Source organism: Oncorhynchus keta, unplaced genomic scaffold (assembly GCF_023373465.1).
Source record: "Oncorhynchus keta strain PuntledgeMale-10-30-2019 unplaced genomic scaffold, Oket_V2 Un_contig_10690_pilon_pilon, whole genome shotgun sequence".
In the NCBI taxonomy this organism is placed as follows: Eukaryota; Metazoa; Chordata; class Actinopteri; order Salmoniformes; family Salmonidae; genus Oncorhynchus; species Oncorhynchus keta.
In genome coordinates, this window is record NW_026277175.1 from 26,818 (window position 1) to 41,447 (window position 14,630).

General features: G+C 45.8%; 1 protein-coding gene across 1 annotated transcript; it reads right to left on the reverse strand.

Annotated features, from left to right (window-relative positions):
- Positions 1-9,989: 9,989 nt before the first annotated feature.
- LOC127917098 (U6 snRNA-associated Sm-like protein LSm8) lies at positions 9,990-13,793 on the reverse strand. Its single transcript, XM_052500467.1, has 4 exons — positions 13,597-13,793; positions 11,604-11,644; positions 10,566-10,693; positions 9,990-10,326 (listed from the first exon to the last, which is right to left on the reverse strand). Exons 1-4 carry the CDS (start codon positions 13,625-13,627, stop codon positions 10,236-10,238), a joined length of 291 nt encoding a protein of 96 aa, XP_052356427.1. The 5' UTR covers positions 13,628-13,793; the 3' UTR covers positions 9,990-10,235.
- Between the last annotated feature and the right edge of the window lie 837 nt (positions 13,794-14,630).

The following is a 14,630-nucleotide window of genomic DNA, read 5'->3' on the forward strand; positions in this document are numbered from 1 at the left end:
GCATACGTCCTGGTAATCCGTCTGGCCCGCAGCCTTGTGAATGTTGACGTGTTTAAAGGACTTTACTCACGTAGGCTACGGAGAGCGTGATCACACTAGCTCTAGGGGAGGGAACAGCTGATGCTCTCATGCATGCCTCAGTGTTGCTTGCCTCGAAGCGAGCATAGAAGTGATTTAGCTTGTCTGGTAGGCTCGTGTCACAGGGCAGCTAACGGCCGTGCTTCCTCCCTTTTGTAGTCTGTAATAGTTTGCAAGCCCTGCCACATAAGACGAGCGTCGGAGCCGGTGTAGTATGATTCAATCTTAGCCCTGTGACACTTTGCCTGTTTGATGGTTCATCGCAGCCACCCTAGGCAGGATTTCTTATAACCATTATCGGGTTAGAGTCCCGCACCTTGAAAGTGGCAGCTCTGCCCTTTAGCTTAGTGTAGTAATGTTACCTATAATCCTAGGCTTCTGTGGGGATGACATCCTCAACGAGATAGCAAAACAGTCTTGTGGTTTAGCATCTGATTAACATCTGACCACTTTTTTATAGACTGAGTCACTGGTGCTTCCTGCTTTAATTTTTGCTATGCTGAAGCAGGAATCAGGAAGATACAGTGCTTGCTTCTGTAAAGTATTCGGCCCCATTGAACTTTGCAGCCTTTTGCCACATTTCAGAGCTTCAAACATAAAGATATAAACTGTTTTTTTTGTGAAGAATCAACAACAAGTGGGACACAATCATGAAGTGGAACGACATTTATTGATATTTCAAACTTTTTAACAAATCAAAAACTGAAAAATTAGGGCGTGCAAAATTATTCAGCTCCCTTTACTTTACGAATACTTTCGCAAGGCACTGTAGAGTTATGGTCGGAAGTATGTCAGGCGTGACTTCCTGACTGTTATCCAGAAACACACACAGTAAGCCGAGACAAATGCCGATCGACAGCTGACTGTGTTATATCAGTTTCACTGACAGTTTCATTCGTGTATGTAGGGATTTTCCTTTTTGGTTTGTCTCAGCATGAACTCAACAGATTCTTCCAAAACAACAACGATACTGCTTTCCACGTTGCTTCTAAATATTCTAAATATGAAAACACACGTCCACACATCTCTATTATAATATAAATATAAGAACAAAATGTTTGGCCAGTATGGCCATAACAACCTGGTAACTTTAATATTATGCAAACGTTTGGTGACACAGAAAGAAAGGGAACATTACAGAAAGAAAGGAGATGTTACTGCACTGTTGGAGCTGGAACACAAGCATTTCACTACTCACTGACATACATCTGATAAATATGCATACGTGACCAATAAAATGTAGTTGATTTGATTTGTAAAGGACATCATAAAGGCCCAATGTAGACTACATATCAATCAATAGAAAAATGTTTGCAAATGTATTGAAAATTATATACAGAAATCAAAATTTGAACATTTGGCAGCGATGACAGATTTGCTTTGTCTTGGTTTTGTTTGTATCGGCTTTGTACATCTGGATTAGGTTTTTCTCCCATTCTTCATTTTCTCACGCTCTGTTCTGTTCTCAAGCTCTGTTAAATAAGATGGGAGCGGCGAAAAACAGCAATCTTCAAGTCCTTCAATCCACAGATTTTCAATGGGTTCAAGTCTGGGCTTTGGCTGGGCCACTCAAGGACTTTCACATTCTTGTTCTGAAGTCATTCCAGTATTGCTTTGGCTGTTTGTTTGGGGTCATTGTTCTGTTGGAACGTAAGTCTTTGCCTCAGTCTAAAGTTGTTTTGCGCTCTGAAGCAGGTCATCATCACTAGGATTTGCCTGTATTTGGATCCATTCATTGTTCCCTCTGTAGGGAGGCCAGTCTCCCAGTCCATGCTGAAAAGTGTCGCCAAGTATGATGCTGCCACCACGCTTCACTGTAGGGATGGTGTTCAGGAGGAAGTGTGAGCTGTGCCTGATTTTCTCAACATGGTCTCAGAGCATTTGTATTATTTTGTGCGTATATAATCCAAAACACTCCATTTACTGTGATATGTTACGTTTCGTATGGTATCTTATTTTGTGGATGTCCATTATCCATTTTGTGTGATATGTTATGAATTACAACATAGGTCAATTCCTACAATATGTTTTGAATTTGTTAAATGTATGACATGTCTGGAAATTACAATTTGTTATTGCTAACAGCTAGGTGTCTAACGCTAACTAGCTATAGGGAGGGTTAAGGTTAGGGGAGGGGGAAGGGTTAGCTAAACTCTAGGGTTCAGGGGGAAGGGTTACAGACCAGGGTCAGGGAGGGTTAGGGAAGACAGGTTAGCAGACCACTTCAGATGGAGATCAAGGGTTAGTTCAAGGGTAGCTAAACATTTGTTTCAAGGGAGGGTTGCTAATTAAAAAGCTAATTCAAATGCTAAAGTTTTCCGTGATGAGATTCAAACACTCAGACCTTGAGGTTGCTAGAAGTTTGTGTTATACACCCACATCCACCCCGACTAATCACCCTACTATTGTTTTTGCCTTAAGAAACCTGTTTTATGTAACCATTATGGAGGAAGATGATTGAATTACCTATGTAAATTAATTAAACATACTATGCTGTTTTTACTTGGAGAATTATCCATGGTTATATTTTTAGTATAGGCTTGTCTTGTGTGACTTAGTCATGGGTCTGGGCGTACAGATAAGAGCCGCTTGGGTGCAACTGCAGTATGTGAGATCCTGTTTTAACAATCTACAGGAACTTTTTGATGTGTGAAAACTGTAAGAGAAATATTACGTATTTACCTGCTTTGTTGAATATTGATTGTTGAATTATATGCTGAACAATAGTAAGAGATTTTCATAACTAATAATAATAATAATAATATATACAAATGCTGTGCTTCTGTAAAGGGATGGCTCCCCTCTAGCTCCCTGCAGCTGGTCTGTTGGGTATAGTCAAGGACATGGGTGAGCCGAGATCGAGATGAGAAATAGAACAAACCCTATTTGTTTCTAATCATCTATGCTTCTGAGAAACGAACGGCCAGGGTACAGGGAAACAACACCAGGTGAACATAACCACAAGATGAAGGAAGACAGGTAGATGTTATGATGCCCCGATCTGCATGGGAGGGGTGGAACCAGCCATGTACAGGAAGCATTTCTAGGTCTGCTAAAAAAGGACCTCTGTTTTTCTGTACCTTTGAGCTCTACAGACCACACTCAAAGAGTGTGGGGTCGACCAGCTTCATTATTGCAATTCTTACTAAATAAAGATTATCATTTGAAGAAATTACAAAGTCTCTAGGTTTGGTTAGAATGTCCTGCTTAACATTCAGGTAACACACAGACACAGAAACACACACAGACACGCACACAAACACAGGGGAGGGTTCACCGACACATGCACACACACTTGCGCACATGCACACACACAAACAAACACACACACACACACACACACACATACACACACTACTCAGCTGTTCACATTTGTCTTGGATTGACATCAGTTTTTTCAGTTACGGTTTATTTGTTGTTGTTGATGTTAAACAGGTCCTTCAGTTTATAGTGACTGTGTATCTTTACCAGACTGTTGGTCAGAAAGTCAAGCTGAGATACGTTAGTCAACTGATTCTCTCTGAGGACCATTGCGAATCAAACTCTGACTACCTTGATGACCCTGACTATCCTGATCAAAACCATGGCTATCCTGAACCAAACCAGGCCTACTCACATACAAACCTTGCTGAATTGATACAAAATACTGTGCAGTAATGTCATATTTCACTGGATAAGTCTGAAAGATTTGCACACAGACTGCTGCCATCTGGTGGCCAAAATCTAAAATACAGCTAGACTGTTAGGCTTTTTTTAGGGGGGTTGTATTATTTTTACCATTTCCAATGTTATATTCTCTACATTAATTTAACTTTTCCACAAATTTCCCAGTGTTTCCTTTCAAATGGTATTATGAATATGCAGATCTTTGCTTCAGGTCGGACTGAACTACAGGCAGTTAGATTTGGGTATGGTCAATTTAGGTGAAAATTGAAAAAAGGGTACGATCCTTAAGATACCCTGCCTTTAAATATTTAATTGAGTTTGATAGTGCTATCATTGTGTGATGCCTGACATTGGTGATAAGTGATTGATTGTCTGTAAATTAGGCATTCTGAATTAGATTTGATTCTTCACAATGGCACCCTCCTCTGGTTATCTTGGAGTGACACAGGTAAGTTTTATATATACAGAGTAGCATTCTGTTTGTGAGATGAGGGCGTAAGTGATGTTATGGGTATAGGCCTATGAAATGCTTTGATTAAGATCCATTATGTGTCTTTCATATTTGATGGAAAAACACATCTATTAAGGCATTAGGGAAGACAGGTCAGATGTTGGGTTCGGACTAGGGAGGGTACAGGTAGAGGAGGACAGGTCAGATGTTAGGTACGGACTAGGGAGGGTACAGGTAGAGGAAGACAGGTCAGATGTTAGGTACGGACTAGGGAGGGTACAGGTAGAGGAAGACAGGTCAGATGTTAGGTTGGGACTAGGGAGGGTACAGGTAGAGGAAGACAGGTCAGATGTTAGGTACGGACTAGGGAGGGTACAGGTAGAGGAAGACAGGTCAGATGTTAGGTACGGACTAGGGAGGGTACAGGTAGAGGAAGACAGGTCAGATGTTAGGTACGGACTAGGGAGGGTACAGGTAGAGGAAGACAGGTCAGATGTTAGGTACGGACTAGGAGGGTACAGGTAGAGGAAGACAGGTCAGACCATGTTAGGTCAGATGACTAGGAGGGATCACAGGTTCAGGTAGGAAGACAGGTCAGATGTTAGGTTTGGACTAGGGGAGGGTACAGGAAGAGTCAGATGTTAGGTACAGGGGAGGGTACAGGAAGACAGGTCAGATGTTAGGTTTGGACTAGGGAGGGTACAGGTAGGGAAGACAGGTCAGACCATCTTAGGTCAGATGGATCAGGGAGGGTTCAGGAAGACAGGTCAGATGTTAGACGGACAGGGTCAGACAGGTCAGATGTTAGGTTTGGACAAGGGACAGGGAAGACAGGTCAGATGTTAGGTATGGACTAGGGATGTTAGGACAGGGTAGAGGAAGACAGGTCAGACCAGGTAGATAGGAGGGTTCAGGGAAGACAGGTCAGATGTTAGGTTTGGACTCAGGGAGGGTACAGGAAGACAGGTCAGATGTTAGGTTTGGACTAGGGAGGGTACAGGTAGAGGAAGACAGGTCAGATGTTAGGTTTGGACTAGGGAGGGTACAGGTAGAGGACAGACAGGTCAGATGTTAGGATCAGGGACGGACTAGGGAGGTCAGGTACAGGTAGGAGGAAGACAGGTCAGATGTTAGGTATGGACTAGGGAGGGTACAGGAAGACTACAGACCAGGGAGGATCAGACAGGGTTCAGGTAGAGAAGACAGGTACAGACAGGTCAGGGAGGGTTCAGGTAGAGGAAGACAGGTACAGACCAGGGTCAGGGAGGGTTCAGGTAGAGGAAGACAGGTCAGATGTTGTCAGATGTACGGACTAGGGAGGGTTCAGGTAGAGGAAGACAGGTCAGATGTTAGGTACGGACTAGGGAGGGTACAGGAAGACAGGTCAGATGTTAGGTATGGACTAGGGAGGGTACAGGAAGACAGAAGACCAGGGTCAGATGACAGGTCAGGGGGTCAGGTAGAGGAAGACAGGTACAGATGTTAGGTACGGACTAGGGAGGGTCAGGGAGGGTTCAGGTCAGAGGAAGACAGGTACAGACCAGGATCAGGGAGGGTTCAGGTAGAGGAAGACAGGTCAGATGTTAGGTTTGGACCAGGGAGGGTACAGGTAGAGGAAGACAGGTCAGATGTTAGGTATGGACTAGGGAGGTTCAGGAAGGAAGACAGGTCAGATGTTAGGACGGACTAGGGAGGGTACAGGAAGACAGGTCAGATGTTAGGTTTGGACTAGGAGGGAGGTACAGGTACAGACAGGTCAGATGTTAGGATCAGGGAGGGTTCAGGTAGAGGAAGACAGGTCAGATGTTAGGTTTCAGGGAGGGTACAGGAAGACAGGTCAGATGTTACCATGGAAGGGAGGGTACAGGTAGAGGAAGACAGGTCAGATGTTAGGTACGGACTAGGGAGGGTTCAGGTAGAGGAAGACAGGTCAGATGTTAGGTACGGACTAGGGAGGGTACAGGTAGAGGAAGACAGGTCAGATGTTAGGTACGGACTAGGGAGGGTTCAGGAAGAGGTCAGGTACAGGACTAGGGTCAGGACAGGTCAGGGATGTTCAGGTAGAGGAAGACAGGTACAGACAGGGTCAGGAGGGTCAGGTAGAGGAAGACAGGTCAGATGTTAGGTATGGACTAGGAGGGTACAGGAAGACATGTACAGACCAGGGTCAGATCAGGTAGGAAGATCAGACAGGGTTCAGGTAGAGGAAGACAGGTACAGACCAGGAAGACAGGTACAGACCAGGTCAGGGAGGGTTCAGGTAGGGAGGAAGACAGGTACAGACCAGGGTCAGATGAAAGGATCAGGACCAGGTAGAGAGGAAGACAGGTACAGACCAGGGTCAGGGAGGGTTCAGGTAGAGGGGAGAAGACAGGTACAGACCAGGGTCAGATGAAAGGATCAGGGGGGTTCTGGTAGAGGAAGACAGGTACAGACCAGGGTCAGGGAGGGTTCAGGTAGAGGAAGACAGGTACAGACCAGGGTCAGGGAGGGTTCAGGTAGAGGGAAGACAGGTACAGACCAGGGTCAGATTTAGAGATCAGGCAGGTTCTGGAGGGGAAGACAGGTACAGACCAGGGTCAGAAAGGAGGGTTCAGGTAGAGGAAGACAGGTACAGACCAGGGTCAGGGATGTAGAGAGAGGGTTCAGGTAGTACAGAGAAGACATGTACAGACCAGGCAGGGTTCAGGTAGAGGAAGACAGGTACAGACCAGGGTCAGGGAGGGTTCAGGTAGAGGAAGACAGGTACAGACCAGGGTCAGATCAGGGAGGGTTCAGGTAGAGGAAGACAGGTACAGACCAGGGTCAGATGTAGAGATCAGGCAGGGTTCAGGTAGAGGAAGACAGGTACAGACCAGGGTCAGGGATCAGGGAGGGTTCAGGTAGAGGAAGACAGGTACAGACCAGGGTCAGATGTAGGAAGACATCAGGGGGAGGGTTCAGGTAGAGGAAGACAGGTACAGACCAGGGTCAGGGAGGGTTCAGGTAGAGGAAGTTCAGGGTTCTGGTACAGAGGGAAGACAGGTACAGACCAGGGTCAGGGAGGGTTCAGGTAGAGGAAGACAGGTACAGACCAGGGTCAGAGGGTTGTAGAGGAAGACAGTACAGATCAGGCAGGGTTCAGGTAGAGGAAGACAGGTACAGACCAGGGTCAGGGAGGGTTCAGGTAGAGGAAGACAGGTACAGACCAGGGTCAGATGTAGAGATCAGGGAGGGTTCAGGTAGAGGAAGACAGGTACAGACCAGGGTCAGGGAGGGTTCAGGTAGAGGAAGACAGGTACAGACCAGGGTCAGGGAGGGTTCAGGTAGAGGAAAACAGGTACAGACCAGGGTCAGATGTAGAGATCAGGCAGGGTTCAGGTAGAGGAAGACAGGTACAGACCAGGGAGGGTTCAGGTAGAGGAAGACATGTACAGACCAGGGTCAGATGTAGAGATCAGACAGGGTTCAGGTAGAGGAAGACAGGTACAGACCAGGGTCAGATGTAGAGATCAGGGAGGGTTCAGGTAGAGGAAGACAGGTACAGACCAGGGTCAGGGAGGGTTCAGGTAGAGGAAGACAGGTACAGACCAGGGTCAGATGAGTTAGATCAGGAGGGTTCAGGTAGAGGAAGACAGGTACAGACCAGGGGTCAGAGGGTTCAGGTAGAGGAAGATTTAGGTCAAAATGACCAGATGGGTTCAGGTAGAGGAAGACAGGTACAGACCAGGGTCAGATGTAGAGATCAGGAGGGTTCAGGTAGAGGAAGACAGGTACAGACCAGGGTCAGGGAGGGTTACAGACCAGGGTCAGATGAGAGAAGACAGGTAGGTACAGACCATGGGTCAGGGAGGGTTCAGGTAGAGGAAGACAGGTACAGACCACAGATTAGAGGAAGACAGGTACAGATTGATGATAATGGATAGAGTTAATACACTGGATTATAGGTTTGATGTGGGGGGTGAGGTAGGGGAGGGATGAGGGTAAGGGTGGGGGTAAGAAGAAGGGTGAGGGTATTGGGATGAGGGGATGTGGTCAAGGGGTCATATTTATTTAGGTCAAAATGACTGTTTCCCTTTCTGACTCGTGATGGGTTGTGACTACTGTAGTAGTTAATGACTAACTGACCCGCGCTCCACCACTCACACCCATTGGTCACTAGTCCTTCCATACAGACAGACAGAGAGGGGTATTTGACCAGTGTGTATCCTCAAGGTTGGAAGACATGACAGTGTTCAGGGCAGCTTTCTGGTACAGGTTGGAAACTCTGACATTTTGAAAACCTTGACAGACCCAAATTGAAAGCAATTGCATAAAACTACTATAGATTTGTTCTACTCATGACTAGTTTGATAGTTATGACACTACCATTTGTTAAACGTATGATAGAATTACAATTTGTTGTTGCTAACAGCTAGGTGGCTAACGCTAACTAGCTCTAGGGGTTAAGGTTAGGGGAAGGGTTAGCTAAATTTCTAACGAGTTGCAACGTAGCTAAAAAGTAGTTACAAAGTTGCTAATTAGCTAAAATTGTCCGTGATAGGATTCAAGACATTTGTGTTATACACCCACCCATCCACCCCACTTTTGTTTTTGTCTTAAGTAACCTGTCTTTTGTAACCATACCAAACATAACATATTATACTAATTTGAGTTGTCCCAGATTTGCTTTTAATGTGCATTCAGGTCAAAGAGCAACATTTTTGTCTCATCAGACCTTTATCCAAACTTAAGGTGTGCCTTTTCTCTGGAGTGGTTTTCCAACGCCCAGATGGGTGAAGTCCTGTAGAGACTTGTCCTTCTGGCAGGTTCTCCCAGCTTAGCCAAGGAACTCTTTAGTTCTGCCAGAGTGGTCATTGGGTGTGGTATATGTGCACCAGGGGGTGTGGTATATGTGCACCAGGGGGTGTGGTATATGTGCACAAGTGGGGGTGGTATATGTGCACAAGGGGGTGTGGTATATGTGCACAAGGGGTGTGGTATATGTGCATCAGGGGGTGTGGTATATGTGCACAAGGGGGTGTGGTATATGTGCACGGGGGGGTGTGGTATATGTGCACAAGGGGGTGTGGTATGTGCACGGGGGGTGTGGTATATGTGCACGGGGGGGTGTGGTATATGTGCACGAGGGGGTGTGGTATATGTCCATAAGGGGGTGTGGTATATGTGCACAAGGGGGGGTGCACGAGGGGGTGTGGTATATGTGCACGAGGGGGTGTGGTATATGTCCACGAGGGGGTGTGGTATATGTCCACGAGGGGGTGTGGTATATGTGCACGAGGGGGTGTGGTATATGTGCACGAGGGGGTATGGTATATGTGCACGAGGGGGTGTGGTATATGTGCACGAGGGGGTGTGGTATATGTGCACGAGGGGGCGTGGTATATGTCCACGGGGGGGTGTGGTATATGTCCACGAGGGGGTATGGTATATGTGCACGAGGGGGTATGGTATATGTGCACGAGGGGGTGTGGTATATGTGCATGAGGGGGTGTGGTATATGTGCACGAGGGGGTGTGGTATATGTGCATGAGGGGGTGTGGTATATGTCCACGAGGGGGTATGGTATATGTGCACGAGGGGGTGTGGTATATGTCCAATATACCACGGCTACGGGCTGTTCCGTCGCAAGACGCAATTGCTATTATAAACTGGTTACCAACGTAGTAGTAAAAAGTATTGTTTTGTCATACCCATGGTATATGGTCTGATATACCACGGCTGTCAGCCAATCAGCATTCAGGGCTCGATCCACCCAGTTTATTATAGCCCTTTACTCACACTGTTGTTGTGGAGTAACAACACACACTTCATGTTAAACGAAACACACTTTATTAAAAAATATCACCACATTCATCAACATCCTATTATTAGTCCCCTGGGTCCTTCATGGGGGAGATAAACTGTGCTCTTCAGACAGGGACATCAGCTATTGCTGAGTAGGTGGTGAAAATTGAAACACTACTCTATTTCTAGCTTTCTCTTTCACACTCTCTCTCACACACACAATCACTCAGGTGTAGGGGTCAGCACATCCGAGTTGAGGGGTCAGGGTGAGAGGTCAGTGGACTATAGAGTTAAGGGGTTCAGCGCGGATGTTCCCCAGGTCCAGCGAAGAATCTGTGTCCTCGTCAATCTCCCCAATCACAGCTCTGCAAAATAGAGGAGAGCAGTTGGGCCAGGGTGTATTACTGTGTGTGTTGAAGTCTGACACCCCCCCAAAGTGGCCAGTTAAAGTGTTCATTCCCTCACGGTTTCAGAAATGTTGTCGACACTCAGTCTCTTCACCAATCCAAGTGCATGGTGGGGAGTGAACGGGCGCAGTGAGAGGTCATAAGGGGTCGTTTGGGTGAAAGGTGAGAGTTCCGCCAGAGGTCGACATGATACTTACACGTTGTCTCCTCTGACGATGTATAGTCCCAGGACCACCTGCTCCACGCCCTGAGAGGAACTGAACACACGCTCATGACTCTCATCCAGAATCAGGTTGATGGTCTGGTCAAAGCCCTTCAGGGTGCCCTGAACACACACAGTCAGTTCAACGGTCCAATCAAAACAGTACACACACAATCAGATCAACGGTCCAATCAAAACAGTACACACACAATCAGATCAACGGTCCAATCAAAACAGTACACACAATCAGATCAACGGTCCAATCAAAACAGTACACACAGATCAACGGTCCAATCAAAACAGTACACACAGATCAACAGTCCAATCAAAACAGTACACACAGATCAACAGTCCAATCAAAACAGTACACACAGATCAACGGTCCAATCAAAACAGTACACAGTCAGATCAACGGTCCAATCAAAACAGTACACAAAGATCAACGGTCCAATCAAAACAGTACACACACGATCAGATCAACGGTCCAATCAAAACAGTACACACAGATCAACGGTCCAATCAAAACAGTACACACAGATCAACGGTCCAATCAAAACAGTACTCGCAGTCAGATCAACGGTCCAATCAAAACAGTACACACAGATCAACGGTCCAATCAAAACAGTACACACAGATCAACGGTCCAATCAAAACAGTACACACAGATCAACGGTCCAATCAAAACAGTACACACAGATCTGGTCCAATCAAAACAGTACACACAGATCAACGGTCCAATCAAAACAGTACACACAGATCAACAGTCCAATCAAAACAGTACACACAGATCAACAGCCAATCAAAACAGGACACAGATCAACGGTCCAATCAAAACAGTACACATCAGATCAACAGTCCAATCAATCCAGTACACACAGATCAACGGTCCAATCAAAACAGGTACACACAGATCAACGGTCCAATCAAACAGTTCACACACAAAATCAGGTTTATGGTCCAGTAGTCAAAACCATTCAGAGAATACACACAGATCTGGAGCCAAGTACGGCAGTGAAGTAGCAAAGAGACATACCACTATCATCCGTCCGTCAGATGTAACGATGGCCACTGTACCTGAAACACAGCAGCTAAGGAAGACATTTGGGACACTATCTCCAACCTGGTCTCAGGGGTAGACGCCCAACCACCCTACTTTACTTTCTACTTATTGAGTAACGTTCTCTCTTATGTAACCATACTAAACGTAACATTTGAGTGGCCAGGATTTACGTTTACTATATTCCGTCTAGTCTATCACCTCGTTCAGACCCACAGCGTCAATGCGTTTTGGTGCATTCATTTCCAAAGAAACGCTGCGCTTGCCTTGCAACATTCCGTAGCAGTGGTTCATACGCTGAACAAAAACGCAACATGTAAAGTGTTGGTCCCATGTTTTACGAGCTGAAATAAAAGATCCCAGAAATGTTCCATACACACAAAAAAGCCTATTTCCCTCAAATGTTTTGCACAAATTTGTTTACATCCCTGTTAGTGAGAATGTCTCTTTTGTCAAGACAATCCATCCACTGTACAGGATAGGCATATCAAGAAGCTGATTAAACACCACGATCATTACACGGGTGACCCTAAAAGGTCACAAAAATGTGCAGTTTTGTCAGAACAATGCCAGATTTCTCAAGTAGAGGGAGTGTGTAATTGGCATGCTGACTGCAGGAATGTCCAACGGGGCTGTTGCCAGAGAATTTAATGTTCATTTCTCTACCATAATGTCGTTTTAGAGAATTTGGCAGTACTTCTAACCACAGACCATGTGTATGGCGTCGTGTGGGTGAGTGGTTTGCTGATGTCAACGTTGTGAACAGAGGGCCCCCCCCACGGTGGCGGTGGGGTTATGGTATGGGCAGGAATAAGCTACGGCCAACGAACACAACTGCATTTTATCGATGGCAATTTGAATGCATAGAGATACCGTGACAAAATCCTGAGGCCCATTGGTGTGCCACTCATCTTGTTTTAGCATGATAATGCACGGCCCCATGTCACCTGTACACAATTCCTGGAAGCTGAAAATGGCCTACATTCTCATGCATGTCACCCATTGAGCATTTTATTTGATCTTTATTGAACTAGGCAAGTCAGTTAGGCACAAATTCTTATTTTCAAAGACGGCCTAGGAACAGTGGGTTAACTGCCTTGTTCAGGGGAAGAACGACAGATTTGAACCTTGTCAGCTCGGGATTCGATCTTGCAACCTTTCTAGTCCAACACTCTAACTAACCACTAGGCTACCTGCTCAACCACCAGGCTACGCTACCTGACGCTCTAACCACTAGGCTACCTGACGCCCTAACCACTAGGCTACCTGACGCCCTAACCACTAGGCTACCTGACGCCCTAACCACTAGGCTACCTGACGCCCTAACCACTAGGCTACCTGACGCCCTAACCACTAGGCTACCTGACGCCCCAATCGAGGCATATGAGACCAGGCTGCTATTTCATGAGAAGCTGCACATGCAGCAATACTGTTGAGCCAAATCCGTAGTTAGCTTGCTATTATAAACTTGGTGGTTCAAGCCCTGAATGCTGATTGGCTGAAAGCCGTTGTATATCAGAGAGTATACCACTGGTATGACAAAACATGTATTTTTACTGTTCTAATTACATTTGTAAACAGTTTATAATAGCAATAAGGCACCTCGGGGGTTTGTGGTATATTGCCAATATACCACAACTAAGGGCTGTATTCAGGCACTCAGCTTTGAGTCGTGCTAAATATACCATAGCCGTGGTATATTGGCCATATACCACACCTCGGGCCTTATTGCTTAAATAACACATTTGGATGAACATGTACCCATGTTTGGCTTCCAAAATAATTTGTATTATATTTTATCTAACTAGCGCACAGTTACATGTCATTCTACTAAAAAGCCATATGCGATGCTATTGCTAGCAAAGCTCAATCTAGCAGGCCAAAGCACCCACGCATCAATAATCACGCGATTCATCAGCAAAAGTCCCATTCAGTGACTGTACCAGGATGACTTTAGTTCAAAGGATACGGTTGATGTAGCTCTCGAGGGCAGTCGACATGGTGACAACAAAAAAACTCGTTCAAATCCGCCGGGTTTATTTGGAAAACACAAACGTAGCTCCACCGTAGATCACAAAATCGGCGTGCAGGCACAAACCGGAAACAGCATCAGACCAGACTAGATGATTGCAGACCCACTAATGATTTTGGTGTCCAGAAGATGGCGCCGAATCCACAGAAAATGAGTGTCGCGCCGTTCTTTATACCTCAGTGGTTTCGCCCTACCGATCCATGAGTTTACCAGACCGCCCTTTCTAGAGATAATAGGCTTGTTCGACCTTGGATCATAATTAATTACTGATTATTATTTGTAGATCAGTCAGTCACCATTTACCCACAATGCATCATGGATTTGATGTTCTCCAGCCAAAGGGACCAGGTTTCTGGTCTTGAAGCATGGTTTCAACTGCTCCTACAGTTTTGTTTCGGTACTGCAGTTTAACTGACACCCGGCACAGAAAAAAAAGTCAGATTAGAAAATGTATTAATAAGACACTTTAGTCATAGGCTTTGTGCACAAAACAGCCATTTCATTATTTGAATGATTTTCCCCCAGTGCTCACAGTTGAAGACAGTTGTCCTGTTGGAGAGCATTAACGTAATGTATCATTGGTCAATTGTGACTGACTGATCTACAAATAATGAGTCGTTATTTATGATGCAAGGTGATTTGTAGATCAGTCAGGCAGCAGTCACCTGCAATATCAAACAAGTCCATTAACATGTTAATATTCATCCAATGTCTGCTGTTTTCGGATGATGTAATCGCTACTCCTTTTGCATATTGAGTACTAGTGCACATGTGATGTTGGTCTGTATAAACCGCATACAACCTGGTCATATGGATGCAGTCTCTAGCGCTCATTATACCTCAGTGTCTCCAACACCGCTTCTGTTTCTATGGCATACTGCACCTGGGCAGGCTGCTGAGACCCATACTGCACCTGGGCAGGCTGCTGAGACCCATACTGCACCTGGGCAGGCTGCTGAGACCCATACTGC